Consider the following 21,007-nt stretch of genomic DNA (forward strand, 5'->3'; position numbering starts at 1 on the left):
AACCAAATAAAAAAGAAAATAAAATAAACGAAAACCAAACAAAAAGCAAGAATAAAAGAGCAAAAAAAAAGCGAAATTAAATGGAAATTCAATGAAGAAGCTGCAAAAACTGCCAAATAAACAAAAAGGAAGGAGAAGCGTTGCATAAATGAGCACCCAAAGGGAGTTACCTGTATAATCATCAAAAAGGTACAGAGCAAAGAGTGGTGAAGAGGGGGGGACAGACACAGATCACAACTTATTAAATTGCAATTCCCCCAATCAGGTTTTTCGCTCTCTCTTTCTCTCTCTCTTTCCATCATTATTAATGCCACCGCCCCCCTCTCTTTCTGACGTTGTGTGGCTTCATGCAAAAGAGGGGCAGGGCAGGGTTCTTAGTGTTTCGCTTTTTTTTTATTAATATTGCATGATCATAAAACGCTAATGAAATTATTCGTACATTTAAAGCGAGTGTTCAACCCGATAGGCGGACACCTCGCAATGGATTCCGATGGATTCGATGGGAAACCCTCGGTTTTCGAACAGTCCGGAACCCCTCGAACCAGTTGCAAAAGTTGTCACATTAAAATCACACCTTTGAAGATATATATTTATTGTTTTTGTTGTTGTTGTTCCTGCATGCACCACTTTGGCCTGTAACTCGTTCGCGCTCTCTCACATACGCACATAGTGCATACACAGAAAGAGAGAGAGAGAGAGAGAGAAAGAGAGAGCGATGCGGGCACACACAGATACAGATAGACTCATATAAAATACAGATATACATATGTACATACATACTTACATACTCCTTCTCTGTGCTGCATGCAAATTATAGTAGTCGAGAGCCAAGGAAGTTGGCCGAAAGAGGCTCCGGCTCTGGCTGCGGCAATGGCTGTGGCACTGGCCATTACTTGCCCCAACCAGAAGTTGCTGCAACGGATATGTTTATGGCCAAATGATTGAATCTCATGCCTGTCTTATAACATAACAGCTATCTATTCATCTATCATTTGCCAATTATCTCTCGGCAACGACTTTCCTTTTTTTTCTATGCGATTATAATATAATATTTAATGCCAGGGTATTTGGTATTTGAAGGAAGGAACCATGTTTCCCACCCCATAAGCTGCATAACGATTGCAGATCAAATATCAAAGATGGATTTACCATATCCTACCAGTCTATCTGTACTCGAAATTCAGTATGACATGGGGTACCGTGTAGGCATATTTTTTCCCATAGAAGAAAGAGTGTTATTAAAATAGTACGTGCCTCAACATCATGTTCCACTTAAAGCGCAACGAATGAAGAGGCTCTGGCAGCCCTCCCTCCTACTTCTTGAATCCAGAGTCTAGCATAGATTTTCTATTCTTTTTCCCTGGAATCATTGGGATTTCCCTCACTCAGTCGTTGGCTCTTCTCTCACGCAGATTTCTGAGGGTCGCTCCGGGTCGTGCCCAACACGTGTTGGCCAAATGTTTTCAGCTCTTCACATCATTAGCCAATTGCCCGGGGGGTGCCTCTGTTGATGCTTTTTAGCTAGATATTAATTTAGCAAGCAAAAACAAGCAAACAAATTTATTATATTGCATTAATTTTAATGTTTTTTTGTTTGTTTTTTTGTACGTATCTTTTTTGTTGTAATTTGTACATGTTAAATGATTATAAATTGATCATTTGATATCTGTCAGACAGAGGCTTGACACAACATTTTGGCATACACTTTCCTTGCCAGCGGCACAGCAGCGAAAGCAGCAGCAGCAGCCGCAAAGAGTTGGTTGTCCATTTATTTATGCATTTACCAACAATTTAAAATATTTCCTACACAAAAATGTCAACATATGCGCATTGCAATGACAAGGCAGCCGCCAGCAGGCCAGGCCATTTGGCCAGCTCTTTGAGAGTCAATCCAGAGAGCCAGTCGGCCAGTCCAGTCCAGGCCAGCCATGGCCCGCAGCAGCAGCAGCCCCAATCCGGCGCTGGCAATCAAAGCCAAAAAGCTTTCAAGCCAAAAGGCTGCCGCCGCCACAAGTCGCAGACATGGAAAAGCCGCTCGCCGATTTCATGAGATTTTCAACAGTTTTTTCTCTCTCCTTTTTCTTATATTTATTTCTTATTTTTATATATTTTTGAACCTACCTTAATGGGGGCTCCATTAGCTGCGTGAAATGGGTTGGCGGCGGCAATCAGGCATTAATGGGGGATTAGTCAGAGGATAAATATTTAAAGATGTTTGCAAAACAATTTTAAGTGTCTCCCCAAAGACATCAATGTCTGTGTGGGCTTTAAAGATTATGCGTAAGTATATTCAAATTTAAATGGCTTGTCGTTATGTGAGAACTGTCTTGTGGCTACAATTATGTTTTATGGAACAACAATAAAATAATATAGTAGAATGTGGACTAGGTTAGTACTACGCGGTAATAACTCTCTTTGAGTTCATTTCAGATTCAGAACCTGCGCCATTAATTTATGAAATCTGCTTTAAACCTGTTCGGGAAATATTTTAACTAGTTCGCATGCAGTTCAGCTTACAGACTTGGTATTTACATATGTTGGGAATTCGAATAACTTTGCTGCGGAAGGAAGTTTTCCCTACTGAGGGTCAACAGTGACAAACTAGATTTGTTTAGATTTCCACATTCCTCTTCTCCTAATAGATGATGTTTTCCCTACTAAAGATCGCATTAAAGACAGCTTTTGTTAAGCAGTAGATTAGTGGTTGCAATCGGATAAGCAGTGCTTTACTTTGGGAACAGTTCATTCAGCTAAGCAGTGGATTAAGCAGTGGATTTATCTCAGAATCAGTCGAGTTTCAGTCGTAATTTAGTTTTCGTTTAACAATTCATAGGCTTCCCCCCTTCTGTTGTAGCTTTACCCCTCTTAGAGTATTCCCCACTTCGTTATTAACCCTTGACTAATCGACTTTCCTTTCTTGTCCGCAATTTTTATTGTGTGTCTCTTTTTCCATCTTAGAGCTTGTCTGTGTGCGAATGTGTCTGTATATATGATTCCATAGCTCTTGGAAGTTGCAACAGCAATAGCAACAGCGCAATCAGCAAATACTAAAATGCAATGCGACGTATTTTTTATTATTTATTTTTTTTACCCATTTTTTGTTGTCTTTTTTTGTGTTATTTTGTTTCGAGTCGAGTTGGGGCCAAGAGAGTCTCCGTCTCCGTCGCCGTTGCCGTCTCCGTTGGAGTCGAGTCTCTCACGCCACAAGCGACAGTTTTGTATTAGAAACGGCAAACTTGTGGCAACTTGTGGCTGCAGCTAGTTACGGGCCTGATGATTGCCCCAGCTACAAAGGGGTTGGAGAGGGGAGGGGCTGTTGAAGTCGAGAGCTGAGGCAGGCAGCTGGAATGTTGTTTCGCTGCTAGTTGGCCATGTTGCCAAGTGACTGACATAGTTGCTGCTTTAGTTGTGGTTGTAATTGTTGCTGTTGCTGATGTCCCTGCCGCCGCTGCTGTGGCAGGGAATTGAAGGCTGAACTTTAAAATTTAATTTGTTAAACAATTTATGTGCCGCATATTAGCTCCAGGTCCAGGTCCAGGCCAGGCCAAGAGCAGAGGGCCGCCGCAGAACTGTAGAGCTGTGGAGGAAGCTGGATGCGGTGAAGTCTATGCGGGCGTCGTTTCAGAGAGTCTCCCATGCGGGCGAACCAAAGATAACCTGTTGAGTGTTCGTTCCGTTCCTCTCTCTTCCGATCAGGCTCTCTTCTGAAATCTCCTCTCTTTGGCTGCAAACTGCTTGTGCTTGTGTGTGTGTACGAGTGAAAAGTTGCCAAAGAGATTCAGACAAAACGGTGCTTTACATGCGTTTTTGTTGTTGCTGTTCTTTGCGTTTCTTCTTTGTTTTGTATACCCTCTCCTTGCACTGGGAGAGGGTGCACTCATTTTGGCGAAACGTTTGGCACCAGATGGAGATGTCATAAATATATTGGGAAAGCTGTTTTATTGAGAATATTTTATGTACAATTATTTGTATAGCCTATATCCATTTACTGTTCTACAGGGTATCTAGTCATTCGATGTGTCCTGCGACTTGTTGCTGTCCATTTCTCTGCCACTTATCACTCGATCATCTGCATCTCTCTTCCTCTCTCTCTATGTCTCTCTGGTTGGCCATCTCTCACTGTCTGTGGCGTTCCGTCTTCTGGTCTTTAATGAAATGTAATTTGAAAAATTGCGCGCGGCAAATTGCTGGCTTCTTGTTAGAGGAGATCTCGTTGTCGCTCATAGAATTTCAAATATTTTGTCTTAATTAAAATTTTCAGCTCTCTCTCTATACCTCTCTCTCTTTCCCTGACTGTATGTCTGTCTGTCTGTCTGTTTCTGAAAAGTCGGGCAGAGCTTTTAGATAAATTAACTCTGACATTTTGTCCGTCAAGCATTTGTCGCTTTTTTGTATTTGGTCGACATTTTTATTGGACTTTGACTTGGCCTGGATTTATGTCTGCCTGGATTTGGGGATCTCGGATCTGGATTAGCTGTGCCATCATTCACGTCCACAATTGTTGGCCCCGTCAACGTCAACGGCCCTCCTCTTCCTCCTCCCACTTTTTTGGGGTAGCAGCAGCAGCATGTAATTTGCCTCGTTTCTGGGCCTTACGTTTTTTGTGTGATTTATTCCGCTTTTGCTGGTTATTTAATTCTGGGTTAAGCATCGCTTAAGCCACAGTGCCTGCCAGAGGTTTGTCTTTGGAAAACAAAAGACTTTGACCACGAACTGGTTCCGTTCGACTTCGAATGGAATTCGAATAATGCTCTCCGAAACAAGAAGGAGAAGCTCTCAAGAATTTGCCTTTGATTGATGGCCAGTCTCAATGTTTCAATCTCCTCCTCCACCTTTTCGTTTTCGCTCTCCGCTTTCGGTTCTCCTCCTCCTCCTCCAACTTTTCGCTCCTCTTTCGCTCGTTCGCTCTCCTCTTGGGTCGTATTTTCTTCACGGTTCATTATATAAGATTCGGTTTAATTAGTTTGACTAAAATTTTCGCATTCCCCTTTAATGGCTGTGGGGTGAAATCTCTTGGAGTTACAGATAATGACGACCAAAGAAATGGCACAGAACCATTAAAGAAATTTCCGAAAAATACAAAAAACTAAAACCGAACCGAAACCAATTTTGATGGCTAGCAAAGTCATCAAGAAATCAATTTATATTTATATCTAGATATATTTAATCATTTCTTTGGCAAGAAACTTGAGTGAGCGAAAATGGAAAACGAGTTTTCAGCAGTCTGAGAAAGTTTGTTTGTTGCAGCCAAAGTAATTGCAGATTGAAGAATCTACAAATTGAAACCGAATTCCAGTCATTTTCCGAATAGAGAGATCTCTGCTATATGCTCTAATTAATTCTCTTGCCACAACGAATCTTCAAGCTATTCCACGGCATACTTTCTACCAGATCAATCTTTCTTTCCCTTTATAAAATGAATGCCTCTATTTACATATTTATTTATTCATATAGTGACATTTAAGACCATTTCAAAGCACCGCCCTATACAGTCTCCTCTCTTTCTTTTTTGCGAAAACTCTTTTGGAATTCTCTGTGTAATCTGTGATCTGTGTCAACGACAACTTTCAATTCTTTTCATTGAGGTATTTGCATAGAAACAACAGCAGACACACACGAGAAGCATCCACGTCCAGCGAACGAGTTCGTTTAACTTAAATGAATCGAACCGTTCGTTAACCGAACTCCAAATGAAACAATTCAAACACATTTCCTTGCAACAGAATATTTATTTACTTAGCTGTTGTTTCGGTGAGGTTTCAGCAATTTAACGAGCGCCAGAATGCAAATAAATGTGACAGGTAAATGTACCCACTTAGAAGGGTTATTAGGTTCTCGCATTATGTTTGCTCCCGTTAATGGGCTACTAAATTTATCCCAAAATATGCACCCATAAATTCGACCAATGAATATAAATAATCCTTAATAAGGCAAACACTTAAGCATGGGTTTTATAGGGTATCTAAGCTGTGCGCTTTCCCATGAATTATTAATTCCCCTATAAAAACCATGTTAATATTCGGTATCTCTGACATTTATCCACTTACAAGTCAGTGCTACATTAATCATGCTGTTGAAACGGTTGTATCTATGTCTGATCTTAATGATCTTTGTGCCACACATCAGCGGTCGTAAGTAGAGGGTTTCAAAATTCAGTGTTTATATTTTTTCTAAATTCAATTGAACTTAGGCCAAGCACGATGCTTACTACCGATGAGGACTGGACCGGGCAAGGCCATTTTGAAGCGATTTTTCTACAATACGGCTACGGGAAAGTGCCAGGCATTCAACTGGGGTGGTTTGGGTGGAAATGCCAATAGATTTAACAATATTGTGATCTGCCGAAGAAATTGTTTGTAAAAATTAGAGAGTGTTAGAAATTTGTAGCTCGTTCATTGAATGTCAAAGTCTTAAAGTAAATTAAGATGTTTGGACCTTTCGGTGATAGTTATAGAAATTATTCATAAGAATATCCAAGAATACTATAATGTAAAAATTAAGGAATAAAATCATTTTTTAACAACATTCGTGGAACTTTGCGACCATTTTGTACCCTTCACATATGTATTTATTTATAGAATTTTTTGGCATGGCAACATACGAGTAGATCCATTTATATAGTTCTCATAGCTTTATTTTATTGTTTCGAATGGCAGATGCTCTTGAACCACCAACTAGTCAAATATTTACTGAAAGTGCCGCCTGGCTGGCACTTGCGTTTGTTTACCAATATTTTTGGAGCATACCACTTGTATTTTTTATAAATAGATATTAAGAAAAGAGCAATCCCAGTTCTTCGGTGTTGAAGTTCTCTGGTGCTATTTCGGCAAACTCAACCACAGACGAGTAAGCGGTTCTCAGCCATCAGAATCTCTAAACAAATATTGAAATATTGGATATTTTAGTCAAGAGGAGATGCCTGCTGCCTGGATCGGAGCACTGGCAAGGCCATCCTCCGCAATTGGTACTTTAATTCAACGACAGGCAAATGCCAGAGGTTTGCCTTTTGCCTCCATGGCAACAATTTCGAGATCAAAACTCTCTGTACGAAAATTTGCCTGGCAAATCTAAAAATGCAAATCAAAAATGATACCATTTAATTTTAATTAAAATATAAATTAGATTAGATAACTTATTCTAAGTTGCCAATGCATCTATGAAGCTTTGAAAATGTTCCACACTTCTCATAAAGTGTCGTGGGACCATAATTTTGTATAGATATACAGCCCTACCTGTTATATCTAGCGTACTTATTAAATATAGCTTATACTTTTCCTAAGCTAATTGCATTTTGTATGAAATCTTTTTGTGAAAATCCAGTTGATGCTGCTGCACCCAGTTTCCACTGTGCTTTGCTGTGGCATGCGCAACAAATATTTTTCTGATGTTTTTTTTTCACTCATTTTTTTTGCTAAAAACTTGTCAGCGCCACCCACTTTCTATGGAGCTTACTGTTGGCTCTGTGTTTCTGAGCGTGTGTGTGCATTTGGCCAGGAGGTGTTAGGCGGGTGCGCTGACAGCACGATGTAACCACAGCCACAGCAGCAAGCAGGGGCAGTGGCAGGGGCAACGTTTTGCTAAATCAAAATTGACACTATGCAAAAAGCCAACCCACAGAGCGACGGCGGCAGCAGCAAACGGTAGCCGCACACACACAGGGGCATAGATAGAGATACAAACACACACATAAATACAGATAGAGTGTGTCGGGCCAGAGTGGGGCCAGGCGCTCAGCATGCCATGGCATGGAGGCCAAAAGGTGCCCCCTGTCCGACTCCGACTCCGACACCGACGCCGACGACGACGCCGACTCCTCTCGTGTATGTATGGTCGTTGGTCGATGTGGTGTTGTTCCTGTGTGGCGCCACGCCAAGCACTCGCTGTAGCCTCTTGTTGTTGGCTCTTGGCGTTAGATTTCAGCCATGTGCAGACAACGGACGCCGACACACAAACACACACACAGGAAACATACAAAATAGCAGTTATTAGTTTTGTTGAATGCACTGTGGGGCAGAAACAGAGAAATATGAATGTCATAGGTAATCAAAAATGACTTCTATACTGCCACAAATTCTGAACCAATCTATCTTCGATACCCCTAAACCTTTAACCCTATAGCTACGGTATCCATAAATCCATTCAATAAAACATTCTCCAAGTAGGTTCATGCAATTCTCAGTTTAAGTACTTTGGTTCTACCCACTGTTGCCTTTCCAAAAAGCAAAGCTTAATAGTTTCAAAACTAAATTATATACCCTCGAAAAAGCGCTGAAAGAAACAGTTAACACCATAATTTGCTGCACGTTTTGGCCCACTATGACCAGCGAGACCCCACCGGCATCGAGACCAGACCAAACCGAACCGAACCCCACCTTGTGTGTGTATGGCGCAGTGCGCACTGTGGGCCTCCAGCATGGCGACATTTGCTCATTAAGCATATTAAATAATTAGTACTTGTTGTTGTCATATTTTAAATGCTCGTTTGCGCTTGTCGAGCGCACTTCAAGAGGCTTGGCTCTCGGACATGTCTCGGACTGTCTGCACAAATAGAAACAGAAATATATCCACAGAGATGCTGATACAAATCCGCACGTAGACCAGTTTTCCCATGCGAAGCCAGATGAGTGTGGCTTGGCCTTTGGCTTGATTTTAATTCTCGCATTCTCACAATAAAAATATATATATGCGGATTTAATTGAAAAGCCAATTGGTTTTATATTCGTTATTAGAAATAATAAAAATAAAAAAATATTCGCTTGGTAATTGAATGGCAATTGATTGAACAACTTGGAGGTTGTCAGCGATTGAAGGTGGTCTGGTATATTAATTATAGATGAAAACATTGATCAAATACAGAAAGAAAACAAATAAAATAGAATAAATAAAGAAGAGGTTTGTTTTTATAGCCGTAATTGCGTAATAGAACTTTGCTTTAGCTTATTTGCTTTCAAAATAACCAAATAAGAATTACTGCTAACTACCACAGTTTTACTCAGTGTTGAACAACGCCCCAAAAACTGAAACTTCTTCTTCTTTAGTGCGTTTGCTTTTTTCATTTAATGACTCTCGAATCTTATCAAAAACTCCATTAACAGCTCTCGCCCCGTGCATGCTCCCACCTTTGACACATTCTGCTCTACAAAAGTGTGTTGGACAACAAGACCATGACACCATCTTCTTGCATGTTTACAACACTTAATGGCGTCTGACTAATCACATTTGCATGGCTCTCCAGGCAGAATAGAAACCCAACCCAAAACCAAATGAATTACATTTGCATGTAAATTTATGCAAATTCCATGCTGTGTTGCCCAATGAACCATTTGACACTTTTGTCCACACACCAGCAACAGAAACAGAGCCAGATCCAAAGTGCTTTATTAATTATTTATTGTCTAACTATTTGTGAATTATGAAGAGATCGTAAGACAGAAAGAGAGAGACAGAGAAATCAAATAACTCTCAGCCTCTCTCAAGTGGAGTGATCTCTCTGGGCTCCAAGCATTTTCCTTTTCTTTCAGTCTTTTTTTTGGGGTCTTGGGGCGCTGCGAACCAGTTGAGCGACATTCCATATGAGGGGCGACAGGCTTTGGTTTCGGTTTCGGAGATGGCTAAGATTAATCAGCTGCCATAAGCCAAATGACAAGACATATTTGCTGTCCCGCAACCGTCCCACTCTTCCCACCATCCCACCTTCCCACCAGATGTGCTCTAGACTTCGGCCTCTGTCCTCCCAGGTGTGGCTTTTGGGCTGGGGTGTTATTTTTGTGGCTTATTTGTGTTTATTTATGGCAAGGCTAGAAATGATACAACACAAAAGTACAAAAAATTAATTTCAAATTTGATTACAATAAACAAAAAATAAAATCACACCGATCGGAACGGATCGGTTCCACTTGTGAGCAGCCGCAGCAGCCTTTGATTTATTTATTTCGTCTCGTCTGCTCGGTCTCGTCTTAAAGTGTGCCAGGCCCCCATCCCCAGCCCCAACCCCAAGAGGTGCCCCATCTGTAGGTGTGCCTTTACCCAGTCGCAGCCCAACCCAAAAAAAATGCTGAAGAAGATTTAACAACCGCTTACAGGCCCAACCAGAAAAAAATGTGAAATAAATTTATAGTTTTCTATTTAGATAGCTGGCCCGTAAATTATGCAAAGCCTCCCTCTCCTGCCAAACACAGATATTATGGATGGGAATCGGAATGAGATTGAGAATGAGAATGAGAATGCGAATGGCTGCTGCCGGTGCTGTGCCTGGCTAGATCTTGCCCGAATTGGGTTACTTTCAACTTAATTTAAGGTCTTAAGGTTAGGCCAATAACAGCGGGCCAAATTGCGGGATGCTTTGGCCACAAGCCACCATCCACCATCCAGCATCCAGCATCCACAATCTACAGCAATAGAACGGCCCACGCCTGCTTCTGCTTCTTTAACGCTTCAATACTCCTCCGACAAAACCACCGATCCATCCATCGAAACTGGTTTTTTGTGCCTAACAACAATATGAATGAAGCTGATGCTGAGGCTGAAGCCGTAGCCATCCAGCCATCCGGAGCTCAATGCTCAATGGAAATGACAGCATACGTGTGGCCAAATAACAAGAAATAATACAAAGAATGATTTGATAGAAGCGTGGGCGATACCCGCTTATTAATTGTACATCTAAAAATATATATACTTAGGCATATATGGCTAGAGATTCGCCGTTGGCCAATCTCAACTCCTTAACGTATTTCACTCTCAAATTGTTGGCAGTTTTTGTCTCCGGCTAATGCTGAATCTCGTTGTTTGGCTGATTCCATGTCTTTTGAAAGGTCAAACTGCAGCAGCAGTTGGCTGTTGCTTGAAGGAGTGGTTCCTCAATAAAAATACTAATCGTACATTTTTATGACTTCAAGCTATGTCTACACGCTGTCTCCTTCTCTCTCCCTCTCTGTCTGTCTGTCCATCTGTCTGTCTTTTTCTAATAATTGCAAATGTGGCATGGAGACCCACTTAGAGCTGCTGCCCACACACTCCACACATCAATAAACAAAACAAAATCTGTCCATGGCCATCTTGGAATTTAATTGCATTTGATATGCGGGTCTCTGTCTGGATACGTTTGGCAACACTGGAATGCAGTTTCTGCATAGATCTCCACATATGGAAAATACTTAAATATTCGCCATAATTTCAGCGAACTCGAACGTTTTCAAATAAAATAAAACTGAACAAGAAGTTCCTAAATATAGCATTTCCATGACCATTTTGGAAGTATTTTCTGCTATAAGAATGTATGTACTTATAGTATTATTATCTCCCAGATTTGATAGCAATTTTGAAGGTATTGCCTGCCCACACGACAGCAATAAATCATTCCCACTGCAACCTCTAGAGACTGCCATTCCCTATCCAACACTCCTGAGTATTATCCAACACTTCTCAGTATTTTCCAACACTTATTATCGCCATACTCATAAGCACATTTCCCACTCTTATTCCAGACTTTCCAGCGTCATTCTAGAAAGCTATCAAGTAGATCGAAACCATGTCCCACAAGACGAGCACACGACGGGCCACCGAACTGGAGTGTCCACTGGCCTCCCTGGGCAGGAATAGCAATGCGGTGCGCGATCAACTGGCAGCGGCACACTACCACCATCCGCATCCACTCAGCTCCAGTCCGCTGGATCCGCAGGCCTACAAAATGTCGCGAAAGTCACCGAACCTGAGTCTGGACACGAATGATGCGCTGGCATCGCGCAGCTCCACGCCGCACAGTGAACAGCAGGCCACAGCCACGACGGCTGCCGTGCTCCACATGGTGCAACAGAAGGCGGCCACCTTTGAGCTGAGGGGCAGGCACACGCGCCAGGAGCAGAGCATCTACGGGGCCGCCCACTCCACAGCCTCGGTGGGGCGGCAGGTGAAGAAGTCGCCCGAAATGCCGGCTCCTGCCACAAGGGGCACTGCACCCGTGCCACAGCCGCGTAACTTTCTCACGCTGGAGCATGTCCTGCAGTATGGGGCCCAAAGGCCGAGCTGGCTGCATGGCAACAGTGCGGACACGGAGGACTCCAGTGACAATAATGTGGGTGGCGGTGGCGGCGGAGGAAGTGGCAGCGGCGGCGGAGGCGGCAGGCGACGCACGCAGGGGGGACGCTGCAGCGTGCCCACAGTGCTGAGCAGCAACGGCGGCGGCAGCAATGGAGCCCAGTATCTGCTGGACAAGAAGATGGAGTCGCTGTATCTGGGGAATGCGCTGCGCGCCCTGCCCCTGGGCGCCGAGGCGAGTCAGTACCAAAACGAACGCTACTACCTGGAGGACTACAGCAGCGGCAGCGGCAATGAGCGGCTGCCAGGTGAGTGATCCTTGCAGCCTAATCTCTTGAAGAAATCAATCCTAACTGATGGTAAACCCTTTTCAGAACGCCTTCATCATCCGCGCACCTCCAGCCCCAGCGAGACGAGTGGCTCGGATCGCTACCTGCTGAACCGCAGCACCAACTCGCCCGCCAACGCCTTCCAGCTGGATCACCACCACACCAAAGTGCAGAGCCTCTCCGACGGCCTGTGCAATCTGGGACGCTTCTCGCCCAGCCTGGACCAGGGTTATGCCACGCTCGTCTCACCCTCACCCACCGGCCACCACTCGAGCGGAGCGGGCAATGTCACCACCTCCACGACCACCAGCGGTGGCGGTGGCATCATGGCCAGCAGTACACCCACCACCACCCCGCGTCGTGGAGCATCCAGCGGAGCGGGCGCAGGAGGAGGTGGAGTAGGCGGAGGCGGCGGCGGCACAGCGCCAGGAACAGCCATCGGTCCGCCGCCCTGGAACCGCAAGGGTCCCTTCCGCTGTGGCCCCTACTTTGACCGCCTGCCTGACGAGGCCGTTGTCCGCATCTTCAGCTGGCTGGACAGCTGCGAGCTGTGCAGTGTGGCGCGAGTCTGTCGCAGATTCGAGCAGGTGGCCTGGCGTCCCGTGCTCTGGAAATGCATCACACTGCGGGGCGAGCACCTCAATGGAGACAAGACCCTGAAGATGATCTTCCGGCAGCTGTGCGGCCAGAGCTGCAATGGCGCCTGCCCGGAGGTGGAGCGCGTGATGCTCGCCGATGGCTGCCGCATCTCGGACAAGGGCCTGCAGCTACTGACGCGACGCTGCCCGGAGCTGACGCACCTGCAGCTGCAGACCTGTGTGGGCGTCTCCAATCAGGCGCTGGTCGAGGCCCTGACCAAGTGCAGCAATCTGCAGCATCTAGATGTGACAGGTGACAGCTTCCACAGCCTCTAATAAGCCAAAGCTAACCTCTCTCCGTATTTACAGGCTGCAGTCAGGTGAGCAGCATCAGTCCCAATCCACATGTGGAGCCACCGAGACGCTTGCTGCTGCAATATCTGGATCTGACCGACTGCATGGCCATCGATGACATGGGCCTGAAGATCGTGGTCAAGAACTGCCCCCAGCTGGTGTACCTTTATCTGCGGCGCTGCATACAAATCACGGGTAGGCAGAGTCCAGCACATGGCCAATTCCTTTCTAAAACGCTTCTGCAATCTCTTACAGATGCGGGTCTGAAGTTTGTGCCCAGCTTTTGTGTCTCGCTGAAGGAGCTGAGCGTCTCCGATTGCCTCAACATCACCGACTTTGGCCTCTACGAGCTGGCCAAGCTGGGCGCGGCGCTGCGCTATCTGTCCGTGGCCAAGTGCGAACGAGTGTCCGATGCCGGGCTGAAGGTGATTGCCCGGCGCTGCTACAAGTTGCGATACCTGAATGCCCGCGGCTGCGAGGCCGTCAGCGATGACTCCATCACCGTTCTGGCCAGATCCTGTCCGCGCCTGCGCGCCCTGGACATTGGCAAGTGCGATGTGAGCGATGCCGGACTGCGTGCCCTGGCCGAGAGCTGCCCCAACCTCAAGAAGCTGAGCCTGCGCAATTGTGATATGATAACGGACCGGGGCGTCCAGTGCATTGCCTACTACTGCCGCGGGCTGCAGCAGCTGAACATCCAGGACTGTCAGATATCCATCGAGGGCTATCGGGCGGTGAAGAAGTACTGCAAACGCTGCATCATAGAGCACACCAATCCGGGTTTCTGCTGAGCAGCAAGCAGCATGAAGGAGGAGTTAGGGATCGCAAATACAAAGCAAAGCAAAGCAAAGAGGCAGGCCATAAATTCAATGCAAATGATTGTTAAGAACAACAACTGCACACAAATAATTCTGTTAGCCAGGAAGCGCTAAATCGTAGCCAAGTTCAAGTTTTAGCCCGAAATGATCAATGATTCTTAGTTGTTATTGTAAATTGTAAATATGTACGCCCGAAACGGAAGCTGAAACAGGATTTTAGAGCATAATTCTTCCTATGTTTAAGTAGACTAATTCTTGCTTAATAAATTATTTGCCACGATCTAGATAGTGATACATGTCGGGCATTAGATCTGTTAGTTTCAGCAGAATACTTCGGGGATGCACCTCCAGCTGCTGTCGCGTCAAGTGCCTGCCCTTGGTCCTTCCCTTTCCCTTTCCCACCTTGTGCAGCCGATCCAGGACAATGGTGGCCTTCACATCCGACGGATTGCCGGCTGTAGTTGTTGGCTCCAGCCAGTTGCCACGATTCACATAGGGTCGAATCTCGATGCGGGTGCAATTTCCCTTGCGTAGAAATTTGCTGATGGTCTCCAGGCAGCGTATATCTTCTATGGTGACCATTGTTTTGTCATTGATACGCTTAATCGCTCGCTTATCGGCGTTTATCTTTACCAGTTGCCTCTCCACCTCTGGCTGAGCCGGGAGCCATGAATCTGATAGCTCCGAAATTTCCATTATTTTCAACCGCTCCTCCAGCGAGTCGACGGGCATCTTCTTCTGCAGCGCTGACAGTTGCTGCCTCTTCTTTGGTGTCATTCTGTGCTTGGTGCGCTCAAGGCGATCCAGTTCTTGTCGTATATAGTCCATCGTTTCCATCTGCTTCCTTAAACGCTCGGCCTCTTGCTGGAAGTCAGTCTGCATGCGTGCGCGATGGGCCTGGAAGCGACGCAGCTGATTGCGTATGATCTGCACTTTACGCTGCTCATTGTAGTGCTCTCGTATCAGTCGAAAGTATAGTTTCTTCCAGCTGTCGGGCTTCTTTCTGGTCATTTTAGTCAATTTTGAATTTAGATGAACTTAGAAATCGAAACAGCAAAAAATTAACATGGCTGCTATTCGATATCTATTTCCAATGAGTTGGCAGCGCCCAAGAGCAAGACTATCGACTAGAATGTTAGCCCATTGTCGACCCTGACAGTTTTAAATACACGCACGAAATCTGTAAGAATTTAAGATCAGTTCTACAATTCTAGTGTTCGTTCGGCAAACAACTCTTTTTTGAGCTCAACATTTTCAGTAACTTTTTATAATATTCAACACAAAACTGAAGTACCTGGTCAATGCGGACTCATCTCTGCGACCAACCAATTTCGCTGTAGCGATTAAATATCAAAAAAAAAAAAAAAAAGCTCAGTTCTAATTGGGTTAATTCTATCTTTTTCTCTGTATTTTTTTGGTAAATTTATCGGTATTTTTCCGTGGGTCTATTGGTATATTTTATCGATAGACCCTGAAACAGCTGGTGTGCCGATTTTAGGTTATGACATTGTATAATTGTACATATTGTCAAAAAAACTCAATTTTGATTGAAACAAATACAATCGTGTAACAGATATACGCCTAAATTCAGGTGCTTCAGTGCGGACACAACATCAATGGCGAAGTACCTTGCACAAATCATCGTTCTGGGTGCTCAGGCAGTGGGACGCGCTTTCACCAAGGCGCTCAGGCAGGAGATAGCCGCATCCCAGGAGGCCGCCCGTCGAGCAGGTGGCGGCAAGCAAGGCGACAAGACTGCAGAGTCAAATCTGCGTACAGGTAAGCCGGTGAAATCAATTAAAGGAGAACCATGATTCACTCTCCATTTACTTTCCAGGCATGACCGTTGAGGAGGCCAAGCAAATCCTGAATGTGGACGACCTGAAGAACGTGGACTGCATTACGAAGAACTACGAGCATCTGTTCAGTGTGAATGAGCGCGGTAAAGGCGGTTCCTTCTATCTGCAGTCAAAGGTCTTCAGGGCCAAAGAGCGCCTCGACCAAGAACTGAAAGCCCAGCGGCCGCAGCCACCGAAAGACGATCCCGCGGCAGAGGCAGAGGCGGAAGCGCCGCCAAGAAGGGGGCGGCAAGTGCGCTGATTCCATGCCTGATGTACCTCCAAACGAAAATAATGATTAGCTTATAATTGATTTATAAAATATGTGTTAAGTACGAGGACCACTTGAGTGTTGCCTGTAAATAGATTTGTATGAACAAAGTAATGTGCATTTGTTCATATTTCTACTCAACAAGGTCTTGTGGGTGTGAAATTGTTAAAAATACATCTATTCAAACATGATATTCTGCAAAGCAACATTTCATCCAATTTGAATTAAATTTCAAAGCCAGCCAGCTGTTCGCTCAACTAGAGATGGTGCAAGTGATTTTCCAGCAAGTATCGATATTTCCAATGTATTTGCTTTTGCCGTTTTTATTTAATTGATTTGTTTTATAAATAATATAGTCCAGTAGTAAGGAGTCCAAGTGTGTAAAAATTTAGTTTTAGTTTAATTTTGTAAAAATTAATAATAGAATTCTATTTAGTGCTTCGAACATTATGAAACTTGATCGTTTTCTTGTATTTCGGGTGAAATATATAAATTGGCTTATTAAGTAAAGAGAAAGGATGCAACTACAAGAATCACTTGAATAAACAATTTTTGACAATGTTGAGATACATTAATAAATTTGAAAAATAGGGAGCTATTTTGAAAATTAATAGGTATATTTCGATATATTTCTAAGAGTCGGTCGGTATATTTTATCGATTAGACCACGGTCACACTCATCAGCTGATTCAAACAAATTGTATATTTTCTGCGCAGTTTTAAACTTAGACGTGTCAATTGTTTATTTAATCGCATTCATTAACAACGCCAAAAACAGCTGGCACATGCGCAGACGTTAGCCAGAAATTCCAGCGCACAAAGCAAAACCCTCCACCAGGAAAACGCGCTGCACAAACAGAAGTGGGTGTTGCGGGCGAACTCTGCGAGGAAGAGATTCGTGGATCCATTGGGGCTTTCCAGTCGCTACCGACGAAGACAGGAGAGAGACTCAGAGCGACGCCACGGACAAGTACGTACACTGTATTTGAGCAACCGAAATTCCTCTGCTCTGTCAGTTTTCAGAGGACCTTCGAAGTAGGCAGCCGTAAAAACCAAAAGTTCCCACTTGTCTTTGGAGCAATTCCCCCAATCCAAACCGAGAAAAAAGAAAACCTCAAGTGGTAAATTGCCATTGCCAGGGCGCTATTATTACTATATGCATATATCCAAGTGAAATTCGAACGGTGGTGCCCCTCCCCGCTGGCGAGATATCGATCGAATCGTGAAATTGTGCACAATAGCAACGAATTATTCGCTCGTTTCAGACAATTTATATGCCTGTTTTATTGATTTTCCCTGCCTGCCCTCTCAGGTCTCTTGTGCAACGCCATATTGCGATAAAAATCTGAATTGCTTTTCTTTCAATCATCTTGCAGCGTGCGAAAATAGAAATTAAATGCGAAAATTTACATAACTCCCGAGCGAGAGTTGAAAGTGAAACTTCTGTGGTGCGACACACTGAAAGAAACGGAAACGAGAACAGAACTTATTACAAAATTTCTGCCAAGTGTAGTAAAAGTTGAGCGAACGAGGAACGAGAGAAAGAGAAGCACCAGCAGCAGCCAGCCAGAAGCCTTTGCAGAGAGCGACGAGAGTGTGAAAGAGCCGAACGTGCGCACGTTTTTTTGGTTTTTGGAGCCTCGTGGGGCATTCGTTTTGTGTACATCTCCGTGCAGGACATCCCACACGACACTCCACTCGGACGCAGGACGCAGCAGCAGCGCACCAGCAGGCAGAGCCCCCAAGCAGGCTAATCCTTTAAAGCATCATCAACAGCCACACAAAACGCACCAAACATGTTTTCGGGTCTAACAAATCAATTTACTTCGCTGGTGGGCGCCGTTAAGGGCGGCGCTGGCGATGAGGATGTTCCAGCACCCACAGGAGAAGCGGCTCCCGCTGCCGTCGCACCCACCACTTCCGCTGAGGCGGTGGCCAGTGCCTCAATAGATCAGGAAGCAGCTGCTGCGGCCGCTGCCGCTGGCGGTGAGGGACTCGAAGGCGAGGAAGCTGGCAAAAGGTGAGTCCATTCAACCCATCTTACTGCCACACACTATATACACTCATCTCATCTCATCTCATTCATGGTTTGCTCATCTTCCTAGCCTGCCTTTTCCATGCAGCCTGACAGGCTTCTGTCTCTGTGCCGTGCCGTGCCTCTGTCCTGAAATGGCGTGCCACTATGACCTTGCTATTTGTACCTTTTAGCATTTGGCCAACTGCAGGCAGTTAGCCCCGCCTCCGTCGGCCATTTATCATATTTCAGCTGGAGTTCTCTGGAGTTGCTTCTGTTCTCATCCCTGCAGCAGTCTCAAGCTGCCACCCATTGCATTCGGCACGCTCTCACGTGACTGAACATAATTGCTTAAACTGCAAACCAAATTCCTGATAAACTCCGCATACGGGTCCGAATAATATATAGAGAAACTTTTGATTTATTTCGTTTGTTGTTGCCCCAGCCCCAAACTTTGATTGCAACCAATTTTTGCTTGTGCAATGAAAATGCAAAGAAAATTGGCTAAATTGGCTTATGGTTAGAATTGTTCCATTGAATTGTGGATGGAAATGACGATTTCCTGAGGTTTTCTTTGATTATTCAATGCAAAGTTTGGCCATTTTGAATAAGGTTTATATATTCAGGTCATAGCATATAGATTTGTGGCCCATTTTGAGTGCTTTATCTACGTTTAACTTGTAGATTTATTTTCTAACTGCTTGGTCATGCCACAGATACGTTTTATCGGTCAAAAACTGAGAAATAGACAATGAAAGGGCAATGAATGGAGTACTTGAGGAACACTTGAGCAAGAGTTGATTCACTTATTTAATTGATTAATTAATTTCTGTGATTATTTATTATTTTCCCTACATTATATTATACTTTGCTAAGCATTTTCTATGCTTTTCAATTAAGAAATTTCGAAAATTCGCTGTTATTCCTTTTCTTGGCTTCTTCAACCTAAAAATGAATGATTGTTTGGCTATATTTACGACACTTTCCGCCTACTCATTTGACCTTTACCACTCTGTTTGTCCTGGACACTTCATCAATCTCTGGTAAACACTCCGCACCCAAAATTGCGTACCACAGCGGCTCCTCCATTCATTCAGGGTAAACACTGTCACCTTAGTGCTGCGATAGCTCGTGGCTCCTCCTAGATCCTTTTGAGAGCACAAATGAAAATAAAATCCAATTATTTCTGGTTGCTGTTGGACAAGTTAAGCCTCATGTGATGGCCGTGTTAATGCCACAAGTTGCTCTCTAATCCTTTAGACAAGCCCCAGGCCCGCCCACTCCATTACCATTGAAGCTATTTTTCACTTAATTTCGCGCATTAATATTTAATTGTGTGAGGAGCTGAGCTCGAGGATGTCAAACCCCGAAACGACGAGGGGGCACGTTCTGAAGCCAGCTGCCAACAGCTGCTGCCAGACGACATTCTGGTTAGTTGCCGCCTCTACTCTCCTCTCCTCGACTCTCCTTCTTTCCTTTGACTTTGATGTGGATGTGTCACACGGCCTATTCCACGTTCTGTAGCCCCGAAGGACCCCCGCTTTCGCTATCAATTGACATTGACAAGTTGGACAAGCTTCTCTGCTCGTTCCGGCGGTTTTTATGTACGCTTTTTTGTACGCTTTGCTTCGCTTTTCTTTGCTTTTGTTTTGTTGTGTAAAATCCATTTTGCACGTGGCTTATGCATAACCACAAAATGTTGAGTCATTCGAGCAAAGGGCTCTCCCGCTGAGAACGGGTCCGCCACCTCTCTCTCTCTCTCTCTCTCTCTCTCTCTTTATGCGTGTACATTCAGTTTTTTGACCAGCTTTTTGTGTGTGCGAAAAACTGTCACCAATGTCAGCCAGACCCACAGCCAGAGCCAGAGCCAGATGGCAGATGGTGAGGGCGGTGGGTTGGACAGGCAGGATATGTTCCTTTTTGGTGGTTGCTTTCCAGTTTCCAGTTGACTTTTGCTCGTTCTGTGGATCGATACAAAGAGAGAACAGTTACGCTCTCTCCTCGCTCTCTTTCACTCTCTCTCTGCAAAATGTGCACATGTGATGTAGCCCCCAAAAACGAGTAAAAACGACGCCATCTGCCTTGGCCTCCTGCTCTGCTCCAGTGGCTCTCCCTAGAACGAACTTCCGCTCCCTCCCGTTTCTGTGGTCCGCCTTTTGTCAGCCTATTTAATAATTGTGCATTCAGAAAACGTGTGTGTCCTGATGGGCCCCTTCTATGGCACAGCAATCACCGCTAAATCTCTATAATTTTCAATGAATTAATTTATTTAATTTTCCCTGTCATGCATAAAGTGTTCCTCATTAGGGCAACTCTCACGAATTGGGCCAACATCGATTGATATTCAATTAAAAATTGAGCGCAAATAGAACAGGGGAATATTTTTGCAATTAAAAAATGTTTGTTTGAATTGAATGCGGGAATTCGCAGAATTTTGTCGTTTCAAATTATGATTACTGTATGAGATTATTTGTGGAGCTTTCCTTTGAATTTGCGCTTTATTTAACATGAAATATTCCATATCCAATATGTGATACATTTATAATTGTTTCTGTTCAATGCTGAAATCTATTCCCAGAAAAATTGCATTTTAATATACGCCTCAACATTTTTCTGACTAAAAATGCGTCCCTCGGTGTGGAAATTCGAAATGCAATGCTCGCCCCAATAAGTATGCTACGTATTTTATGGCGAACTCAGGAAACCAGAATTTCGTGCGGGAAATCGATATGAAACAGAGTTTCCTCTGGCAAAGGATTCCATGGAAATGTA

At 44.4% G+C, this 21,007-nt stretch overlaps 5 protein-coding genes across 26 annotated transcripts in view; 4 read left to right on the forward strand and 1 right to left on the reverse strand.

The window, feature by feature from the left end:
- The first annotated feature begins 50 nt into the window (after positions 1–50).
- Positions 51–14,396, forward strand: LOC117897342 (F-box/LRR-repeat protein 7). The gene is made up of 5 exons (XM_034806116.1): positions 51–189; positions 11,484–12,341; positions 12,408–13,253; positions 13,310–13,489; positions 13,550–14,396. Exons 2-5 carry the CDS (start codon positions 11,528–11,530, stop codon positions 14,083–14,085), a joined length of 2,376 nt encoding a protein of 791 aa, XP_034662007.1. The 5' UTR covers positions 51–189; positions 11,484–11,527; the 3' UTR covers positions 14,086–14,396.
- Positions 6,018–6,408, forward strand: LOC117897344 (PI-actitoxin-Afv2b). The gene is made up of 2 exons (XM_034806118.1): positions 6,018–6,131; positions 6,191–6,408. Exons 1-2 carry the CDS (start codon positions 6,068–6,070, stop codon positions 6,358–6,360), a joined length of 234 nt encoding a protein of 77 aa, XP_034662009.1. The 5' UTR covers positions 6,018–6,067; the 3' UTR covers positions 6,361–6,408.
- LOC117897343 (paramyosin) lies at positions 14,063–15,219 on the reverse strand. 2 transcript variants are annotated; one of them, XR_004649088.1, is made up of 2 exons: positions 14,302–15,219; positions 14,063–14,078 (listed from the first exon to the last, which is right to left on the reverse strand). XR_004649088.1 is itself a non-coding variant. In XM_034806117.1 (1 exon), exon 1 carries the CDS (start codon positions 15,121–15,123, stop codon positions 14,380–14,382), a length of 744 nt encoding a protein of 247 aa, XP_034662008.1. In that variant the 5' UTR covers positions 15,124–15,219; the 3' UTR covers positions 14,265–14,379. The 2 variants fall into 2 exon arrangements, 1 of the variants encoding a protein (XP_034662008.1); XM_034806117.1 differs by lacking the exon at positions 14,063–14,078 and having other exon boundaries at positions 14,265–15,219.
- A 408-nt stretch (positions 15,220–15,627) lies between these two features.
- LOC117896412 (mitochondrial import inner membrane translocase subunit Tim16) lies at positions 15,628–16,335 on the forward strand. Its single transcript, XM_034804728.1, has 2 exons — positions 15,628–15,891; positions 15,950–16,335. The coding sequence occupies exons 1-2, from the start codon at positions 15,729–15,731 to the stop codon at positions 16,210–16,212; spliced, it is 426 nt and encodes a 141-aa protein (XP_034660619.1). The 5' UTR covers positions 15,628–15,728; the 3' UTR covers positions 16,213–16,335.
- Positions 16,336–16,914: 579 nt separating this feature from the next.
- The window catches only part of LOC117895980 (synapse-associated protein of 47 kDa), a 30,883-nt gene continuing 26,790 nt past the window's right edge, over positions 16,915–21,007 (forward strand). For 20 of the 21 annotated variants that reach the window (XM_034803942.1, XM_034803960.1, XM_034803947.1 and 17 more), the window contains exons 1-2: positions 17,238–17,342; positions 17,598–18,241. In XM_034803942.1, the coding sequence (XP_034659833.1) occupies positions 18,018–18,241 (224 nt within the window). In that variant the 5' untranslated portion in view covers positions 17,238–17,342; positions 17,598–18,017. Of the gene's footprint in view, positions 17,192–17,237; positions 17,343–17,597; positions 18,242–21,007 lie in introns of those variants that run through there. The other variant, XM_034803943.1, reaches the window with a different exon arrangement.

Source organism: Drosophila subobscura, chromosome O (genome assembly GCF_008121235.1).
Source record: "Drosophila subobscura isolate 14011-0131.10 chromosome O, UCBerk_Dsub_1.0, whole genome shotgun sequence".
Classification (NCBI taxonomy): domain Eukaryota; kingdom Metazoa; phylum Arthropoda; class Insecta; order Diptera; family Drosophilidae; genus Drosophila; species Drosophila subobscura.